Source organism: Cinclus cinclus, chromosome 6 (genome assembly GCF_963662255.1).
Source record: "Cinclus cinclus chromosome 6, bCinCin1.1, whole genome shotgun sequence".
Taxonomy (NCBI): Eukaryota; Metazoa; Chordata; class Aves; order Passeriformes; family Cinclidae; genus Cinclus; species Cinclus cinclus.
The window spans coordinates 38,464,711-38,486,694 of NC_085051.1; the positions used below are offsets into that span (position 1 = coordinate 38,464,711).

The 21,984-nt window shown below is 35.2% G+C and overlaps 1 protein-coding gene across 2 annotated transcripts in view; it reads right to left on the reverse strand.

Moving 5' to 3' along the window:
• SLC25A21 (solute carrier family 25 member 21) overlaps nt 1-21,984 on the reverse strand; it is a 232,392-nt gene that overhangs the window by 83,180 nt on the left and 127,228 nt on the right. For both annotated transcript variants that reach the window (XM_062495001.1, XM_062495000.1), the window contains exon 2: nt 18,723-18,771. In XM_062495001.1, the coding sequence (XP_062350985.1) occupies nt 18,723-18,771 (49 nt within the window). The remainder of the gene's footprint in view (nt 1-18,722; nt 18,772-21,984) is intronic.

The following is a 21,984-nucleotide window of genomic DNA, read 5'->3' on the forward strand; positions in this document are numbered from 1 at the left end:
TATTATACACATGCCACACAGACAGGAGGTTCAGGAACACAACATGGACAGTGCTAAGAAATTCTGTATTTTGAGTATGCATGATTCCGCACCTGCAGCACAGATGCACATACAACAATCCTTTTAAGAATGAATCCACTAGACGCATAATTTTTTTTTATTCCTGTGAGGAGCAAAAATGTGCTTCTATCTAGTTATTTTGATTAAACAGAGTTGTAGTTATTGAAGAAACGAGTTGCAGGGTATTAGTGGCTACACTACCCACAATAGGATATGGCAGAGGCACAATCAGGTTTTGCTTTTTTACAATGCAATTTGTAGCTGAACGATGAGCACAAGTGAACATGCTGGAGGAATGAGCTTATTTGGATCTCATATTTTAGTCTTGCTAGAATGGTTTCTGAGCTAGACACTCAGAAGTCAAGGCATCTGTGAAGGTTTTGGGAAAGTCAAGTCCAAGTCTGACATCTCATTCAGGAAGGAGAAATTGGAACTTGTTCTCTTACTTCACAGCTATGTGCTACGATGATAAGGTTATTGTCTGTTCAAGATCAGAGTTCCCTCTGTAAGCTTTATTTTGAAATCAAGAATTTATTACATTATTTCTTCATAGATATTTAAATGTGTAATTAATACACCTAGTCAGTCATGCTAAAGTCAGAGAAATATTTCCCTAATGGCTTTGAAGTTTTTAATTGAGTCTCTGGATTAGCACTGAATACTCAAGGAACACACGACTTCTGCTGAGTCCGTCATACTTCTACTTCAGTGACCAAGAGAATGAGGACAAGTAGACCAAACTATGGTGAGCTTCTGTTTAACTATAGGACAGAAACCAGCACAGCTGGAGTCAATTCTCAGCAAATTGATCAGAATTCCTTTACTTTAACTACAGCTTAAATGGTAAATAGACTTTAATAATTTTCTGCAATCAATCTAAATGTATCTTCAAAATTAGTGAAACATTTGATCTTGAAATGTTCACTAAATCCTAAGTATACATCTTTGAAGAACTTATGTAGCTTATCATTCTGCCAATTTGGAAAAGAATAACTATATACAATAAAAACTTGTTTATTAGGTAAACTCTGTAGAAAATGAATGTTCATAATTCATTCCCTATGCAACAAAACTGGTGCTTCTTTCTTTTTCAAGATTCAGTATTAATTTTTGCTACCAGTTCTGTATTTTGTTTTTTTGTTTTTGTTTAAAGACATTTTTGTTATCAACTTCTGGAACTAGTAGTAATCTCACTGGAAATTTGAAAAAAACCTTAATGCATGTTGATGCTTTTCTGCCATTTTTTAAAGTAAGCACACTTGATACAACAATCCAGACATTTTAGTAGATAGATCTGTTTCTTTTAAGGGGTTCTTCAAGTATTCTGTGAACAAGACAATTTTGAGCTCCCTTTGAACATAACAGGCACTCGGAAGATCTAATGAAAATACACTCTTTAAAAATGTAATTGATCTGGCTTTTGCCCTTTTTTCCTGATTATTTCTGCAGTTACAGGCTGGCAAAATCTGAAAGCAATAGAAACGTCCTATTTGCTAAAATAAATGAATACATTGAACGACTTTTTTGTTTTCTTTTTTTTTCCTCCTAAAAGCCCATGTTGCGATCCCTCCTAAGGGAAAAAAATAACAAGAAAAAGATGGAGTTTGAACTCAAAGCAAACATAAAAGCTTTATTCACAAAAACAGTCAATTACACAACCCAATTTGTTTTCACCAGCAACCAAAGGAAACCTGGTTAGGATGTTTCAAGATCCAAACACCTTGGATATAGGTGTTCTACCAAAGTTTGTATTATAGCTATTTCTAAGAAACAAACTAACAATTAGAGACACCTGTTAAAAGTGCCTGTGCTCTGTTCACACTTCATGTAGTATCTTAAAGTGACAGCATATTAAAATGTCATTGAAATTCTTTTCCATTACAGAAGTATTTTTAACAACAGAAAGTGCAATTAAATTGTCTGCTCCTAAGTACTTGTATATATCTTGCTTAGCAAAAAGTACTAAGGTACACTGGCGTAGAAGGGAAAACTACCAAATATATAAATTTTGATACTAGAAAACACACAATGACAAAAGACATGGACAGAAAAAACAATAGTTAGATTAACCTCCACCTACATTATTTGTACTTATTAAGCAATAATATGTTTCTTCTAAGACAGTTTTTCAATTTTAGATGTATAGGCCCATATTTTAAGACAAATATTGCAGACAAAATAAATACAACCATGCAGAAATTATTCAAAACTTTGCATTTGATTACATGCCCATTGTACAACTTGAAATTAAACATTCTTTGATTTTGACCCCTCCAGCACATAAATATGTGTCTAACTCATGTGAGAAGTCCCTGAGTGGAAACCAAGCCACATTATGGACCATGCCTGAGAAACAGAGCAAGACAAGCACCTTCAAACAATTTCTACAGATCCTTTTTATGGGTATCACTCATACAGTGAAGAAGCATTTACAGCACCTTCACTGTTAAATAAAGTTACAGAAAAATTACAGCTTTATAAAGTGGATTGCTGTGGGGAAAATCCACTTTAAAAAACAACAACTGTTAATTTAGAAGAAAATTCCAATAAATACCAAAGTTTAAAGTTATCAAAATTGAATTTCTAGCAAAACCTGGTTTAAGTATTCTGTCATGAAGTCAAGCCCATGCATGTGTTCAGAACAGAGCATCTAAAATATTTCAGTCTCATTTCAATGTCCCATGCAGTATGAAGGATGTTACACAGTCTTGTGGCAATGCCAGAGGGGAAGGTGAAAAATCTGACCGTCTCTTAGAAATGTTGCATATTTTGTCATTTACTTAAAGTTACAGGCAGATATCACCCTGACCTTCCAAAACATTAATGTCATGCCAAATTATCCACCGATACTGGGTTTATTTAAGTGATTATTCTGAGCTACAGGACATTGTGGAATAGATTTAACAATACTGTAATCAAGGGTAAATACTTTTACCCATCTGACTAACACGTTGCCCCAGGCTACCAATTTGTAGCAGAAGGAACAAAATGAACTGTCCCTAGGTATTTTTGCTCACAGCCTTAGTTTTAATGGAAGTAATATAAAATACAAGTCTTTAAGCTGTATTTCATGAAAGTCACAACATTTTCATCTGTATCACTTCTGCAGTTTCCCACTAGCTTCCAAAGCAGAAGCTTCATCATTTGGAAATTTGAAAATTTACTGAAAATTATGATTGATGTATCTTCAAAAGACATCTGCTTCTGATATATTTGTCTTTTTTTTCTGAAATATGTCTCATCAAAACTTTAGCTGACCAAATCCCCTTTATTCTAAGTTTTATTATGCTCTGGATAAAAATCCTGGTTTACTTTTCAAGTAGGGAAGCATTCAAATACCAGTACTCAAGATACCTGTGCGTTCAGAAGCTAACTTGTCTTCAGGTAGAAAAATAATCTATTTCAAAAGGCTTCTGAATCACATTTTTCACATCAGCTGAAATTTGGTGCAACTGCATAAATTATGTCTTCCAAGAGCACCTGTGAACTGGCCTTGTGCTGTAGCATTTATGATTATAACTTTATGATTTGTCACCCAAGACTCAAGTTTACATTATTCTTAAGGTATGTGATTAAAGGGGAGGAAGAACTGTGGGCCAAGCTTTCCAAAGCTGCTATATGTATTTCCACTGCACTCAGGCTAGCCAAGAATACTGGAACTGTTGTAGCCCCAGCACACCTTGCTCTAATTGGTGCAGAATTCCTATTAGTCACAAGGGTCTGTACTGGCAGCCACAAAAAGCTGGATTGTAAAAGATATTCTGACCATTGATTTCTTTCCAGAATTACCTACTCCCATATAAGAGTTTGTAAAGAACAGGTGAAGCAGAGTCATTAATTCACCTCTACACCATATACCACCTAAGGACTTCTGATTGAATTATTAAGAAGATTTTCCCACTGCCAAAATCTCCCTCAATGTCGTGAGCTGTCAGAATAGCACAAAAAGACAATAATAAGACCTAGCTCTTCTTATTCAACTGCTCTAAATGCTTCTGCTGTATAAATTTATTCAAAGGCTGAAAAGTGAGAAAGTGGAAATGGCATTATTAGTGCATTGGGTTGATCTCAAAATTTGGTTTGGCTAATCAAGACAAGGTTTAATGTAGCAGAATCAGCTGAATCTATGTGACCTATTAACCTTGTTGTTCCACAGATGTGAATGTTCTCTGGGATTTCATGTTGTTTCCAATGGATGAGATGCTTTTCATTGTATTCAGAATGCATATGAGCATGATACAATCACCATTCTTCTATTACTTTTCTGATGATTCATCCAAATAGTGGATGGAAAGTGTCTGAGTCAGTGAATTCAGCTCTCATTACCACAGGCAACTCTGTTATGCATGCCTTTATAGGTCACTTGTCCTAAGAAAGTGACTGTTATAAAGATAGGAGGTTTTTTGCCTCCATAGTACATGTTCTTATGTATCAGAAGACAAAGGATCAGAAGGCCATCTGTCCTAATATTTAGTCTTTGCCAACAGTCTGTAGAGGATCATCAGGCCAGTATACAGCAAGGTATAAATATAAATATAAATATAAATATACATATAAATATAAATATAAATATAAATATAAATATAAATATAAATATAAATATGAACCCTCTGTACTTCCAGATGTCATGATTCTGGAACTCAGGCTTCTTGTTAATTATGTCCTTGCTCTCTCCATCTAACTATGGGAATAAATTCCACATATGGCACTGCACTTATTTCTTTACACAGGTTTACTTCCTACCTAGGGCACAATGCTTCATGTTCCATTTTTTTCCTGCTGTTCATCAGAACTGACTGAAAAAAGACAAGTCTGCTTGGAGAGAGAGTCAGTTTACTTCCTCCCATATTCCTCTCTCTCTTACTATACTTTTTGCTGGGCAGTTTTGTTTGTTCATTTGCTTGTTTGTTTGTTTTCAATTTTTCTTCTTTTTGTTGTTTAATTAGTTTTTGGCCAAGTTAGAGAGCTGAATCTGATGAGCACAGGACTGATGGAATGAGGGAATATGAGGCTCTTTTTAGTCACTATGAATTAGTATATCTGCTCAAGCTGTAATATGAAATGTCAACCCTAATTACATATTTCATAAAAAGTCAACAGCTCTTTGTAATGTGCAATAATTTTTCACAGCAATAACAGCAAGCAACTTCTGCAATATTATGCAATTTTATTAACAAGGAACTTCAGGAATCCTTTATTCATTTAAATTTGGCCAAGTATTTAGACATTTGAATTAAGTACTGCAGAGTTGATACATGAGTACTTTGAAGAACAGTAACTAAAATACCCATGATTTTAATGGTTTGATGCTTCTGACTTAAGATCTTCCAAGATCAGTTGAACTGATGTAAGAGTTCACCTGAAATAGGGCAGGGAGGTTTTCCCCTCAATGTGCTCTCCCCTGCTCCTACTCGGTTTTCACTGAGTGGTCCTGCTGCTTTTGCTGTGATAGTTCTGATGCTCACTGAAACCCTGTAGTAAGCTGATACAATTCACAAATTCATGAGAAAACGTACCAATCAGTCTTCCCCTAGGATGGTATGTGCTATAGGCTTATGGCAAACTACAAGGTTCTGTAAGGAGGGGCACTGTTGACTGAGGAAGACAAGCTTCTTGTCTTTTTAGCAACAATGAACAATAAAATTGGAATTTCCTGTTTTGTAAAGTTGAAAAATAAATTTCAGTATATTCCTAAACTTTCTAAGACATATACCATATACTGTTACAATGCAATATTTGTATAATAACGGAATTGTTAGCTTTTTTGCTTCTTAGATATGTCAAGTTGTTCAGATAATATAAAAATGTGGAAGAAAAAGAATGTATCTGAAAAGGAAAAGGATATATTGCTATTTGTTTAAAAAGTCACCTTTCAGTGATTAAAATAGGAAAGATTTTTACTTACATAACATTGCTGCATTATTCTACTCCCCTGTGAAGGTAACACAACATTTTTGCATTATTTTTATTTCCCTGCAATGTAAATCAACCTATACCTTCAAAAGAACGTATTTGTCCATAACTAACTGAACTTCATTTTCTAGGAGAAGATACAACACTATGAAGCGTGTTCAGACAAGATAGGAAAAATGGCAATAGAAATAAAGGTTCATATATAACTTCGAGACATAGTAAATGAATACCTATACATCTTTGATTTGGATGCAGCTTTGCATTACAAGATAGCTGATCCAATAATCTGCAGCCACTAGAAAACAAATATTTTTTCAGTAGAGTAATTTTCTGACACACCATCAAGCTAAATGAATTTTCCCTGCAGTTTTGCAACTGCTAGAACTGCATAGGGGAAATGGTGGGACCAAACTATAAAGACTAGAAGGGTTTTGGGTGTCAAGGAACCAGGAGCAGGCCTAATTCTTTTAGTGTAAAACCACCCTTTCACCAGATTAAGTGTTACAGCACACTCTTATGACAGCATGTACACACATGCATACCTTTAGCACACAGTTTGGGGGTTGTCACTGATGATCTGGGTCAATCCCTTCTTTGTCCTCATATTGCCTGATACAGAATTGTGTGGTGATTCATTCAGGAAACCAAGCTGGTAAAAAAGAAACCCAGCCAGACAATTAATCGATAAGTCTTCCACTCACTGTGCTAGCTCCCTGATATGCAGTGTGTGTCAAGGGAGCAAAAAATGGTAGTGTATGTGTCAAGGGAACACAATTCCAAAAGAACTGAGCTGAAAATATTGTGGAACCATGTTTTTAAATGAAATATGCCTTTCTTCATGTCTTCTTTCTAAGATACAAAATAAGTTTTAAAAGGTAGGGGTTTTTTATTTTGTTGTTGCTGTTTGTTTGGTTGGCTGTTTTTTTGCTTTCCTTTCCTAATTTGCATTCCAGTTTAGCAATTTCAAAACTATTTAATTTCACCCATCCCATCTGTAGATGACTCACTTAGGAAAAAGTGCCATGAGATAGCAGAATAATCTAAAGACCTGCTGCTGTTCACAGGCACTTTTGGATCCAATTCCCATTTGTCTTGCTCTCCTACCTCACCCCTTGTACTGTCTCCGACTGATTCTTTCATTGAACTGATTCAGCTCACTAAAGAAAGAATTATCCAGTGCTCCTCCTGGGGGAAACCATCTTCATCTAAGTGGCCACACCTAGGCAGATGCTGGATGGACAGTAGCACATGTAGCACTTGGAAATACATTTCCCTCTGTTACAGACCCTGACCTGCACCATGTACACATGGGCACCCACAGCACCTTCTCACTGCTCTGCTGCAGGCCCACTGCACAGGAGACACGCAGGTACTGTTTCACCCCTGCTACAGATAAAGGGAAATGGATAAAGGGTACAAGAAATGACCATACTTCTGTAGTTCCAAAAAATTATTATTGCTATGGATCAATAATCCGTTACGGAGATCTGAGAAAATTAGGAGGGTAACAGCAGCTCTGAGGCACAACCCCTTCTGTGTGCTGCTCTTCAGCCGGTGCCACTGAGCTCTGCCCCTTGCTCAACTCGGGTTGTAAAAGCACAATCCAACCCTCTGCCTTCTCACCAGGGAGTCATCAGCTTACTACAACATCGCAGCAGCTAAAAAACTTGCAAATATTTCCTTAGCTTTTTGTTGTTTCTTTTTACTCTCTTGAGAAATAAGTTCAAAAGACATCTCCATTGTGCCAAGATTATTTTGGAGATGGTATTTTACTTGCATCCCACTCAACACGAAGACTCTTGTTTCTCAAAACCCCCTCTAGACCTAGAATACACACTGATGCATCTGTTCGTAAAAACATACAGAAAGCACAGTTCATAAAGATATTATCTCTCTTTCTATTTATTTATAGATTTACTTGGCACTTACTGGTCTAATGCAGTTATTTTCGGGACATACTTAAATACACCATTAAGGGCCAACTTCTCTGAGAGAATTATTGGCATTGCTACAGTTACATTATGCTTCCAACACATACAGCTTTATTCTCTTGTATCCATAGCTTTGAAAATCTAGCTCAAGTACAAGTAAGAAAAAAGAAATGTAAAGAGAAGAAAATTTACTTTATGTTTATTGCAAATGATTTGCCATACTTGAACTTTCTCCCAGTCATTGCAGTAGATGAACAAATACCAATAAAATAAACAGGCAGTTGTCTTTTTCTTTCTCTTCTTTCTTTTTCTTTCTTTTTCTTTTTCTTTCTTTCTTTCTTTCTTTCTTTCTTTCTTTCTTTCTTTCTTTCTTTCTTTCTTTCTTTCTTTCTTTCTTTCTTTCTCTCTTCCTCTTCCTCTTCCTCTTCCTCTTCCTCTTCCTCTTCCTCTTCCTCTTCCTCTCTCTTTCCCCTTGCATGAATTATTTTAGGCATGTTCCATCCATGGTTAGAAATCAGGCATGACAATGGTCTAATGCAAAAGTTTTGTCCATGGAGAAATCAGACATGACTATGGTCTACCCCTGAATGTGATCTTAATGCTTTATACCACTGACAAATCATTAACATCTGTTAATAACTCACCCAGCTGCTTCGTTAGATTGTTTTAAAAAAACCTTATGTATACCATAGATGTCTCCAACTCATAGTCTAAGTAACCTTTCCCAGCTGCTTAATCCTTATTAAAAATCTTATTTTAAAATACACACATTTTTAACTATCCCATTTCTTTGTCTCCAGACAAAGTAACTGTGCTAACATCTGTTCATTTTCACTTCCCAATTCCCATCTTAAATACTTATTCTCAGCATGTATTTTTCTTGTAAATAGAATCCCATGTACTTTCTCACCTCCCAGTCCTTCATTTTCTCCTTTCTGCTCTTGCTCTCATTCCGCTCTATCCCTCATGATTTCTTTTGACTGATTACATTTTAAATACAGCATTAATATAGAGGAAAAGATTATTTTAAGAGCTTCCTTGATTATCTCACACTAATTTAGGCTTGGGAAAAAGAAAATGGGGGCATGCCATGAGTCTACTATGTCTAAAGGGAATAAACAAAGAGAAAGGGGAAAAATATACAGTAAAGGGTGTGTAGGTAGTCGTTGGGGACAAAAAATATACAATGGAAATATTGGAACATTAGAAAATACCTATTAGCTGTGAGAAGCAGTAGGTTATGCAGGAGCATTCTGAGGGAGTTAGAGGGGACTTGTCACCAGGCACATTTTAAAATAGACTGGACAAAAGGTACGGTTTGGGACCAAGCAACAGGCAGAGGCAAGGAGAGAAGAGAGGGTGAGGGTGGAGGAAAGTGAAAGGGAGAGGAAGCTGAACTCAGCACTGGGATGGAGATTTCTGAGTGCTAGTACAGCAGTGGCAGAATGTGATAGACACAGGCTGTAACACCTCATTTGGGAAAAGGATTTTAAGTGCTGCTTCTACTGCAGTGGTCTAAACAATACAGCTCTGGATAAAATGCTAGCTGTCCTGGTACCATTCCTGATTGCCAAGAAATAGCAGATGAATAGTTGAATAGATGTCCCATGTCCAAAATAAATAAATCAGATTTATAAGTGATGTACAGTATAGTTCATATTGCACTGAGCACCAAGATTTCTAATGTTATTTCTTTCTCACTGTTAAGAGTGTAAGGGGCACTGAGGAAATTTATATACCTCAAAAAAAGGTACATTACCACAAGCTGTAGTAATTCCTTTTTGGACAGCAATACAATAGCATGTCCTGAGACTGTGGGCGTCTAAACAAATAAAATAATTAAACACATCTATTGTATTTAACACAATATAACACACTTCAATACTACAGGGTGTTTTCTGTACAAACATGGCTGTATTTTTCCAATCTGTCAGCTGACCCACATATCCAAAATGTTTCAAACTGAATTTCATTTTTGCCATGGAAATTTAGTCATGGCTTCTGATTCATGTAAATATCCTGTTTATCTCTAGATATCTTGAGAGAGTACAAAGAAAATCCAAGTGCTTCTATACTATCTTTACCTTCTTCAGTAGTTTCTAACTAGAGAAATGGGCAACAGTACAATGGGTATATTTTAGAGGGTACTTAGGTTCTCTTCCTTTTTTTCCTTTTCCAATTGGGCAGTGTAATGATAAAAGAATCATCATCTCATAACTGTAAGGCATGGTACAATTCTTCACCATAACACCACATTTTCCTGTTCTGTCTAAAAGAGGGTTATTTGCAGCCTCATACTAAAAAAAGAATCATTTTCATAAAATCCAGAAAATAAAAAATGGAAGAAAAAAATTTCAGAGCTTTCTTGGATTTAAACTGTGAGTGCAGAATATACAGCCTGTGATATCACAAAACACAGTCCACACCACTTTTTGTAACTGCATCATGCAGACACAACTAATCAACTGCAGGTTTTTCCAGTGCTAGAGAACTAAAATATAAAGAAACTTCACTTCTTCTACCAAGGAAGATGCTGTACCATTACAGTCAAATATGTCAGTGTACATTTATTTTTTTAAAGCATGTAAATATATAGATGCAGATCATAGAAGAGAAACCCTCAGGCTCTTTTTGTTTTGCAAGTTCTGCCTATGTAGCTGCCAGTAATGTTTATATGAACTCTGTAAGCACTGGAAATCCAAACATAGAAAGAATATTGTGCTATGTCATTAGAATGAAAACAAAAGATACATTAAAGGCACCTGAAACAAACTGTTCTAGCTTATTGTCCAAACTGGAGGAAAAATAAAATAACAGGCAAAAAATTGTGAAGAGAACAAATGACTGCATATACCTTGCAAATGTCCATAGTCAAAACGATAATATTCAATACGTCTTCTAGCATGACTACCATTGACTCCCCAAATCAGGGATATCAAGGAATCATCTTTAAGGGCTCACCTAGGCAGAGCTGTGCTTCAGGAATTTAAAAGACCTCACAGAATCACATAATTGTCTGAGTTGGAAGGGATCCTGGGGTCATCAAGTCCTACTCATAAGTGAATGGCTAATATGGGTTCAAACCCACTACCTTAAGTGTCACTGGCACCACACTCTAATGGAAAGATGAAGCAAACCAGAAATCTCAAATAAAATTAAATACTGCATCTTGAAGAGAACTAAGGCCACTCCAAGCCAGCTTTGGTCCACTAGCCTTCTAGAGACCCAAAACATCCCTTCTGCATCTATCCTACAAGAAATTACACAAGAAAACCATCATACATTCCTTCTTGCCCTGGCATTCTCTTTCTTTTGCTCTCTCTGGTAGACTGTCCACTTGCTTTCTTGTCTGAAAAGCTTATCCCATCTACTACTGCCTCTCTCAATTCCCCTACGATGGTCTCACCACTTGCTCCTTGCACATAGAGCCATTTCACTTTCTACTGGTGCTCTCCTGAAACACATAAGTAATTATTTAGGCATCTGGATTTGTCTTTTTGTCTTCATATTATTCCCTTACAAACCTCACAAAAAAAGGAAAGCATTCTTTTGTAGGTAAATAGAGATTATTGTTCTATCTTGAGCTGAAGGTGGACATGGTTTATTTTGTGAGTTTAAGAAATTCTAGGTTGTTATAGCTCATAAGTGACTCAAGAAATGGAGGGAAGTTTCAGAAAATCCAGTGAAATGGCACAGATAACATGTAACCCAAAGCATGCTATCATCATGCCATGCTATCAAATGGAAATTATGATTTTAGGGTATTTCAGTCGAAAAAAGCACCTTCTATTCATTTTAAAAAAAAACAACTCAAGAGTAGATGGCAGAATGTGTAATCAAAAATAAAGAAAAGCATGAGAGATCTGTAGCAGTCTGATTTGATGATGCAGAAATTCAGTTTCTATCAAAGAAGGGATAGAATTATTTTAAAAACAAGAAAAGAATATAGGTTATAGATCTTCCAAAAATCTACACTGATTTGAAATAGGGGTTTCATCAAGCAGTTCTGGTGTTTGATCACAAATAACACAGTATCACATGAGGAGATGATGAAGCCACACTTATAAACTCCCTTTATCCCAAAGGATCTTGACACTCTTTATAAAATAGAGATGTGGTATGCCTATGAATAACAACAACAACAACAACAACAAAAGGACGCAGGAACTGAAATCACTTTGACCAGCACTGCAAATCAGAGCATCTGTTTAACAGTGTACATCAATACTGTTCTTTAATTCAGGGAAGGATTTAAATTGCAATGGTATATCTAGCAGGAATTATTAGCCCATATGCCCTTATTAATTCCTAACAGATTGTACATAGAAGGAAAAGAAGGGCAAATTACAGAGCACTGGATCACATCCACATCCAAATTACTATAAACTGTAAAGTCCTCATTATAAAAAATTTGGATCTGTATGTAAATATCCAAAGTATTTCAATGCTGAAATTCAAATGCCAAAACCAGAGAAATAAGCTTCAATATGCACACAAGCCCTGTGAAAAATTGTGCCAAAGGCCACTGATAATTGAAGGAAATTTAATCCCACAGAAAAGCCTTGACATTTGGATGAAATAAGGACATTAAGCTGAGTTAGTCAGGGATTATTTTTCCTTGGTTCTTTTTCTTCAAAATGAGAAAAAACATTTCTCAAGAAACTATCAGTTTCAATATATTTTTATACACTTCTTTTATATGACAATGGATGTTGTTCTCTACATTTTCAAACAAAACCTTCTGTTTTTCGAATCCAAAATAACTTAAAAGGCACTGAAAAGAAAGAAAGAAAGAAAGAAAAAAAAGGAAGTGAAAACTTCCAAAATCCAAAATTAATTACATGAAATTTCATTGGCCATAACTCATTGTTTTTCTAAGTCTTCTGAGAGTTCAACTGTTCATTCCAATACAGAATATTTTGGTATCCTGATAATTTTCCCAGGACAGGAAGACTATTTTCTGCTTAAAATTGTTACGGATCTAACTAGGGCAGTTCGCATCAAGTACCATGAACTTAACATGGCCTGATGCAAACCAAGTGAACTATGGTCACTTGGAAATGGTAACATTGTTTTAGGACAATAAACTCTTCCTTAACCAATGTTTTTCAGAAACAAGCTCCACCTCTGCCCATTCAAACAAAAAAGACCAAAAATCAAAGAGGAATTAATGATATAAAGGAAGTAGCTCTTGCAAAATAACAGATGGAATGAGATCGGAAACACATGTAGTAAGCTGAACTTTTTTAATAAGACCAAAATGACAGAATTGGAACAAAGGAACAGAATGGATAAACACACACACACACATCAGCAGAACAGTTGCTAACAAGAAATGGGTCTGTAATGCAGATTCCAAAGCTCTATTTAGATCCCAAATATTTTTTAGATTTGGGCCTTCAGATTCATGGCGTTGCTTTAGAATTTTTCAGAAAGAGTAGTAAAATTTAAAATCTCCATCCCGACAACACAAAAATTTCATCCACAGCTTCTAAGGTGAATTATTTGCCTCATATTTTAAATGCTGATGTTGGATCACACATGAGACCAAAAGTCAGTCCATATGAAGATCCTGATTTAAAGTGAACTGTGTGAAGAGGTATTACAGTAGAGCAACATGGACAGCAGCCTCCCTGCCAAAGGTAAGAAACAGCTTTTAGAAAATAAACAGGGACGTTGGATAGGTTGATCATGAAAACAAGCTATACTTAATAATTTATTCTCCTAATTAATTGAAGTAAAATCTTTCAAAAGAATGTCTCCCGAGTCTCCTTTACTCGTTGATTTTGAAATTGCACACTGATTCCAAAGCAAGACTGCATTGTGAAGGCACAACTATATTGAAAAACAGAAAAGACTCTTTAAATATAGAGGAAAAGAATTAAATGGAACTGTCATTATTTGAGTTAACTAGGGAAGTATGAAAAAACTGCCCACTGAATATATATTTAAATTTAGGACAAAGGTTATCCTGATAATTCTACTGATAAAATAAAAAACTAGACTTTCTCCAAGTCTTTTAGATGGTATTTGGCATAACATTCCACTCTCTTTGAACACATTGTCCGGAAGTAAAAACTTTTAAATACCCCAGTGTTATGAACTCATCTATCTCTGCTGAAGTCAACACAGATCTGGAGGACAACTTGGTATTTGTGTGATGAGAGAGAAACCATCTTTCTTTCAAATATTTGTCTCAAAATGTACAGTGATGTAAAATTACGCCTAAAATGCAATAGAGAAGTAAATGATTCATCTAATTCCCATAACATTTTTCCTGTTCACAGGAATTTCAGACACATTCTTTTCAGATGTTATGCATTTTGAAGTTTTTGATGATGTGTTGTTATTTATTAATCTATTATTTGAAAACAGTCATACATTTCTTCATTTGTGTTTTCTATTAAATGCTTTCATGTAGACAACTGTTAAAAAAATTATTCAGTAAATTTCCATTTCCTAACTACATAATACCAAGTCACATCCAAAATTACTATTTCTACACCAATATATGTTTCATAGTCTGTACAAATATTTGCAAAGGCAAATTTGAAATTGTTTTCAAGAACACTGGAGTCACTAAAATTCAGCTGTATAAATACTGATGATAAAGAAAAAGAATATATAAAGGGAGTCAACTTATAAACCTAGGGAAATATAAGCTAAAATTTTATTTCTATTTGTAGTTCTAATTTTCAATATGATTTTGGTTGCATGCATTTTTTGAGGTGTTAAAATGTAATAGCAAGGAAAATTCTACATTAGAGCATTTAGCTCAAAGTTATGAAGCTGCTGAAAATGTCATTTTTATGACAGCAACCCAGTATTAGGGTAATGAAAAAAATAAGCAGGTTTTTCTTTGTTTGTTTGTTTTTTTCCCCTGAGAATTTAGATTACCTCAGAACATAACCTGGAGCTGTCAGACAGACCACAGCAGCATCCTCCAGTTAGGATTACTTGACTCATTCCTCAGATATAATTAGCTTTCCCTTGACTTAATAAAACTCCCTGTAATACTCCCTTTCACCAGCTATGCACCTGTGAGCTTCTGCATAAATACTAATTATCCAACAATAAATCGTTATTAAGTTCTGGATTTTGTAAATTTGATTGAGCCAAAACATATGACACTAGGACAGAAAGGATAAATTCTACCTGGAAAAGCACTTCACTATTTTTAATTGTAAAGTAATATGCATGGCAATGTCTTGTTCTATGTATCATGACCTAGTATATAATTTTGTCACCTTTTGAAAGTCTCATGGATGAAAACAACATTACAGCCTGCATTATGCTTAAGACACAAAAAAGGTACAAAGTAAGCAAACCCAACTCTTCATCCAGGCTAAGACACTTTTCTCCTCCCTCACTTTCTAGCAAAGATCATCTAGAGCTCTTAATTAAAAAACAGACCTGTGTCTTGACTGTATCTGTACCAAAAAACTCTTGTTACTGCTGTCACCTCTCATACATGGGCATGCACAAAACCTTACCAGACTCTGTATTTTTAGGAGGACAAGAACAGAGGTTCAGTACTTTAAGGGCTAAGTTAATCATAAGGATAACTGATATATAAAATAGCTATTAGAGATTGTTCTACAAAAAATTTAAAATTCAGCACATCGTTTCTTAAAAATATTTCATCGGAAACTATTCCAATACTTCCATCTTGCAAATGAGATTAATTTCAACAAAAAAGTGGGATTCATAAAGCTAAAACAATGGATCATAGTTATCTTTGTCTATCTAGCACAGGAATTTCTTAGAGTAGTGATCTTTGGTGTTCTAGCAAGGAAAAAAATAAAATTATTTTCAGATGTATTCTTAGGAAAAAGCACTTCATTAAGCATTTGGATTCTCTATGGTTTATAAGCATGTACTTATATACTGTTCCTCCCTTGATGTGAGCAGATAAACAAATCTAGCATTGTTACTGTAGAATAATAGAAAATTGCTAAACACAGAAAAGATATTGCAAAATGCCATAAAGGAGCCAAACCATTTTCCAGGGTTTCAAAATAATCTTTGACAGAAACTTTATTTTCTCCAGTTTTTTATTAAAAACATACACATCCACAAAATATCAATGAAGCACTAAGGCACCAGTCCACTAGATGTGAGCCTCTGTCATGTTCCCTAAACTCCTTCAAGCAGTAACTTAGATCAATGAGATTACAATAATTTGAAATGGCCACAGGACACTTTTCACCAAACACACTTCCAGAAAAAAAGGTAGGAAACTCAAAACACCATAAAAATCAGGTAACAAATGGTGCTTTCATACATCCTTTCACCTAACCAAAAGGGAGAAAACCCTAAACCAACCACCAAAATTGTAATAACTGGAAGTGATTAGGAAGTAGCGCATTATCAATACCATGTTGGGAAAGATTTAGTACACAACAGTATGTAGAGAAACTGCAAGAAAGGAATAAAGTCAATGAAAAACTATTAGAAAACATTCTATGACTAAGTTCAGAATTAAAACCAATGTTTCATTTGAACTTTCAAGGCCATCAAAGAATTAATCTGCTGTAGTAAATTGGGACCATTACAAAATGAAAGGAAGAAGCATGATATTAGGAACATAGAACAAAATGATGGATGAGATCAAAGGGTATGCTATTCTTGGTTTTGTCATTTGCTTTCAAAATGTAAGTATTTTCAACTACTACCATCTGCTGAGATCTGCAGAAAAGTTACTGCAAAATCTGTGCAATATCTTCGAGTACATCTGCATCAAAAAACTAGAAAAAATATCACTTGGGTGCTGCCCACTTCTGCAAAGAGTTGCAGCTAACTCAGTGGAAAAGTTAACTCAATGGAAGTTTCTTCAAATTAGGAAATTTGCTTAATGGATTTTTTACTTGATTCAGCCCCTCAGTTTTACTTTTATTGATAATCTGATTTCTTCTGCACAGCTACTGTTCTTTGCTTTTTTCCTACTTTTTTTCTTCTAAAAATTCCACTGTTTATGGGCTCACATTTCACATTTAAGGGTTTCCTAATTTTTATTACTTTTTATTGTGTTTTAAAGATTGTTACAGCTCCACAATCATCCCCATATACTCTTTAATGCTTTACATTCCTGGATCTCAGATCTGAAAAGCCTTTTCACTACTAAAAGTGTGTAAAACTTGGTAAAATCTCGAAGAGATGTGGGGAAATCTGTCCTTGTACTCTGAGAGTCCACTGTGTGGTTCCTATCAGAAAACTGGAAGTACATCTGGTGACAGCCAGTACAGATGTGCAATTAATGCGTTTTCTGACACATGATATGTGGCTTTCACTAAATTACGAATGATCTACATTCTTACTACAAAAGAACATGACTTCTAGTTCAATACGAAGAGAAAAATGGGGAAAAGCAAAAACAAAGCTTGAAAGTAATGGGTGAATTATAGCACAAACTGCCAAAATGAAGTCACTGAAGCACATCCTTTGGAGACCACTTGACAAAAGAGCAAGAGAGATTTTTTTCTTTTAAATTTGGTCTTGTATTTGTTTTGCTTGTACCCTGTTGCTTCTGATCCTTTAATTTCAGTCTTATTAAAGTCTTGTTTTAATGGCATTGTTTCAGTGGTACTTGGAGGGGCAGAGGGGACCCTCAGAACTACCAGGTGCATTGTCTCCATATAAATCAACACATCCACATTATGAAGGGATTTGGATGGATTGCTGGAGCAAACTCCAATCCCTCAGGAGGACCTGCAGCTCCCCAGCAGCAGTTACTGCAGCTGGAGCCTGAATACCTGTCTCCTGGTGTTGGGCAATGACCACAGACAGCTGCCTTTCTTCTGCAAAATGCAACCTGCAAAAAACCGCATCTCAAGGTCTTAGGCAAATCACAGAATGTGATTTAAACAGAAGCCAAAAATGCATCCATAAAAAGCTCACATGTTGGCTAACTGAAACTAGAATATGAAATCATAATTGACAACTCCAAGCATATTCCAGAGACCACAGCTGTCCTCATCATTTGTTTGGGGCTGATTAGTCTCCTAGTGAAGCTTTTCTACCCACGTGTCTGTGACCTAGATAGAACTTCAGGAAGAGTATATGGCAATTATTGGCACTGTGTAACACAAATGGCATGAATAGTTTTCCCCTTCTACTAGTATGCAGCTCTATTCTGGTTTGCTTTTGATGTACAGTAACACTTGTGAATTTATATAAAAACTAAAAAACATTAAAAGTAAAAGGATATTCCCCAAAGTAGAAATGCAGCTATTCTTCTTCTCATTTCAGTAACCAACATTAAGAAAAAAAAAAACTAACTTGAGCAAATTTTCAAGGTAATTTCAAGGTCATGAGTATATTATTTATACTCCTATCAGAATAAATATTCAGAAAACAAAATAAAGACAGATAAAAAAGATTTTAAAAATCTAAAATCATTAGGCTATTTAGCTTACAAAGAGAATATGGAACATCTCCTCTTATTATTTTTATTAAAAATCGGTGAAAACTATTTTGGAGGCAATATGGTATTTCCCAATTACATATAAAAGCATTGCTTCAGATATTACATATTCTAAGTGAATTTAACTTTAGCCATCCTCATGTCATAGCATTGTGTTACAAGAGTAAAAATACATGTCATAAGCAGATTTAACACCTTTAGATGACCTCGAATCAGAAATGTGCCATGTTACTCAAATTCCATCTCTCAAATGCTGTAAATACAGGTAAGTAAATATAAATGTCATTAGAGGCACAAATTATCTTACTGAGACAAGTTCTAGGATTTTATTTTTTGACAGCTTGTAATTTGGATATCTTCCAGTGTCAACAAAACCTGTTCAAGCATGATCTTACCTTGTTTTCACTACATCAAGGGGATGCATCAGGCAAATTTCTACAAGACCTATAAAAGAATAACACAGAAAGGCCTAATAAACATTTGTACAAATAATAATTAAATTTTCATTGACTCAAACAGTTTTTGAAATTGAAAAGCAAAGTAAAAGCCTACATATATCATTAATGATACAGTACTCATACACCTCATATTTTAAACATGCTGTTCTGTAATGTGTGTAAACCATGGGGCTTTTCAACAGTAAACAGCGCTGGTTGTTCATGAGAGTAGGGTAAGTGAGAACTTTAGCTATGCAGTCAATTTAATCTTAGTTTTTGCCCAATTTTCTGACTTATGAACAATGGGAATATTTGACTTGAATCATAAATAAATGTATTAAGTCTTGTTGGGAGTAGCAGAGGAAGAGAGTTCAGGTTGACACTTGCTTCTTTGTCATGTAAGAATAACTCCTAAGGACACTGCAGGACTGCACTGGTGGCTCAGATGAATTTGATGTTAAGATGACAGCTGCAGCCTCACTGGTTCTTTGTCCTATCCTGCCCTGTGCTGATGCTGATGTGTAGTCCTGGCTTTCCCCCTTCCTTCTCCACTGCTCATCATTAGCACCTTCATTCACATGATGGGGACTTCCCATGTCCCCAAAGAAAGTGTGAATCTCAAATGGCCAATGTGAAGGTAAAAGAGATCTGGAAGATCCCAAATACACCTGTCAACACCACCTTCAAAGTTGGCTGCATTATTTTTCCACCCACCTGACACCTGATGAAAAGTCCATACATAATCCAGGGGAACTTTCTAGTTAAATTTCTAGGTTTGCCTACTCTACTTTCCATTTGGCATATCAGCCTCATTCCAAAGAGCAAACAAACAGTAAAAAGATGTATTTATCAGGACCACTGTAAAATTGTATTTTAGAAATCTGTCACTCTGCAGACACAATAAAAACTACTACACTAATCTTACAGGACTTTGAAATGCCAAGAAAATACATATACACATATATGTCCTAGATAATAATTACAATACATTTGAAATTTTGTGCCCTGGTTATTAAGTGTCCACTCACAGTTTTTACCCAGTTTAATTAAATTTAATGCTACATCACGAAGAAACAGCTTGTGAATACTGTATTTATTACAATGTTTGAACACATTTATTTAATTTATTTATGATTATTGTAGAAATAATTACAAAGCTTTTGTAATAAAGAATGTATCATCTGGTGATTTGGAGCTAAGTTTCTAAGAATCATAATTCAGGAAAGCCTTTTTCTTCAAGTTAAAATATCTGCAATTTCCTCTCTTTATGTGTCCCACTGAAACTAAGCAGATGCTCATGTTCTCATAGATGCTCTCCTATTTCAGATGTCGTTGTCTTCAGTTCCACTTCCTCTTCCTTTAATGGCACACACCACATCTGAGCTTAGGTGTTACTAAAATTAACAGTCTGTCGCATGCTAGGCTACTCAACTAATTTCTTTTTCTAAGAAAAGTACTGAAATTAACACAAAGAGAAAATCACATTTTGAAATATTGCACACAAAAACTACTGAACTAATGGATTTTGCATTTTGGCCCTATTCTTTGACAGATTTGATGGAGAAAAGCTCTTGGTGAGCTTCATACAGGAACCAGGCTCTGCAGTTCTCTGTGGAACACGTTGCAGTATGTAATTAGTACCAGAAACCTGAGCTTCTTTTCATTATTGAATATAATCTAAGGGAGGCATAAAGTTTCACATTTGGTTATTTTAGAACTAATAAGTTTACTGTTTCAGGTAGAACAGGAAAATTTGGGATGTGGCCTAAAGTTTAAATCGGAGAGCATTAAATTTCAAAACATTATCTACTTTATATTTCAACTTCATGCAAACTTTTGAGTAACACAGGTACTTTCTAAGCCTTTTAAACTGAACCAGAGCATTAGCAGAGGGAAGATTCTCAATATAGTCAAAGAAGATGTAGCCAATAAATGTGATAGTTTTTAGCTCAACCTATAATAAATACTTATATTTAAAAATAGTAATTTATTTTCTGCTTGATACATTTTACATATTGAATACATACATTATTGATAACTGTTACATATTTATCCTAAGGAATAATAAGGTATTTATACAACAACAAAGAATGGCAAAAGATTTGGCACATGAACACAAGTAACTTTGGAGATAGTAACAGAAGGAGGTTGTAATTGGTAATGATAGAATTCTTCATTAAATTTAACGGGAATTTACATTAAAATTTGTGAAAATGTTAAAATGTTTAAACTGAGCTCCTAACAAAAATATTTGCTGTGAGTTCTAATTTAACAGAAACAAATTTCGTTTTCTATCATTGCACTCTAAGGCACAAAGATCGAAAGACATAAAATTTGCCAGACAGCCCCTGATCCTTAGTTTCCTGCTTCTGAGTTTGAAGGACAGTATCAGGTTAATATTTGTGATCATTGTTTTGCTGTATTTTCTTTCCACTCTATACAACCTTGTTTTCTTTTCAATTTTGGATTAAAGGAAGACAACATAGGTGATATCAGCTGAAGAATATTAAAATTAGTAATAATGAGATTCCTTAAAAAGAATGCAATTTTTCAATGAAAGCAAAACCTATCATCGTTATTTCTGTGCAGGTAAATTTATTGCTTTAATTATTGTTCAAGAATTGCTTCTATTTTACTAAAATAAGATCATATCACATTTCACATAGTGGAACTGTCCCAAAATCTATAAACTACTCCAACAGCTGCCAACAGGTGCTTTGTGAGTGGAGCAGCAACCGAGTATTTCAGTGCTGGCAGGGGGCATAGCCTATGAGTTTTTCCCTTTCCAACCATCCTCCTTTTCTAAACTCTCTTTTTCCAACCTTCTCCCCCTCTCCCCATTTTTGATCTTCTACTCAATCTTATTTTGGCAGATAGAGCCTGCAGTAGGGGGCCAAGCATGGGGCCAAGGGTTGTTCACCCTATTCTGTTTTTGCAGCATTAATGACCATTTTGGGAGAAAACTGTAGAGTGCCAGAATTTGGCTCTATTTTCTTGGTCCTTGTAGGATAATTTTTAATTCAGGCATTTTTCCAGCAACTGAATCAGATGAATTCCAAGGTCCTTGGCAAGAACCCTGTTTTGATAACTTTAGGATTCTATTGGTTATCTGCCTTTCTCAGTCTTTTCTTTGTCTCATCATAGAATTACACACCAGGTTTTAAACGATGTATAGTTACTTGATTTCACCAGACCAAATTCTTCAAAAGATGCAGGGATT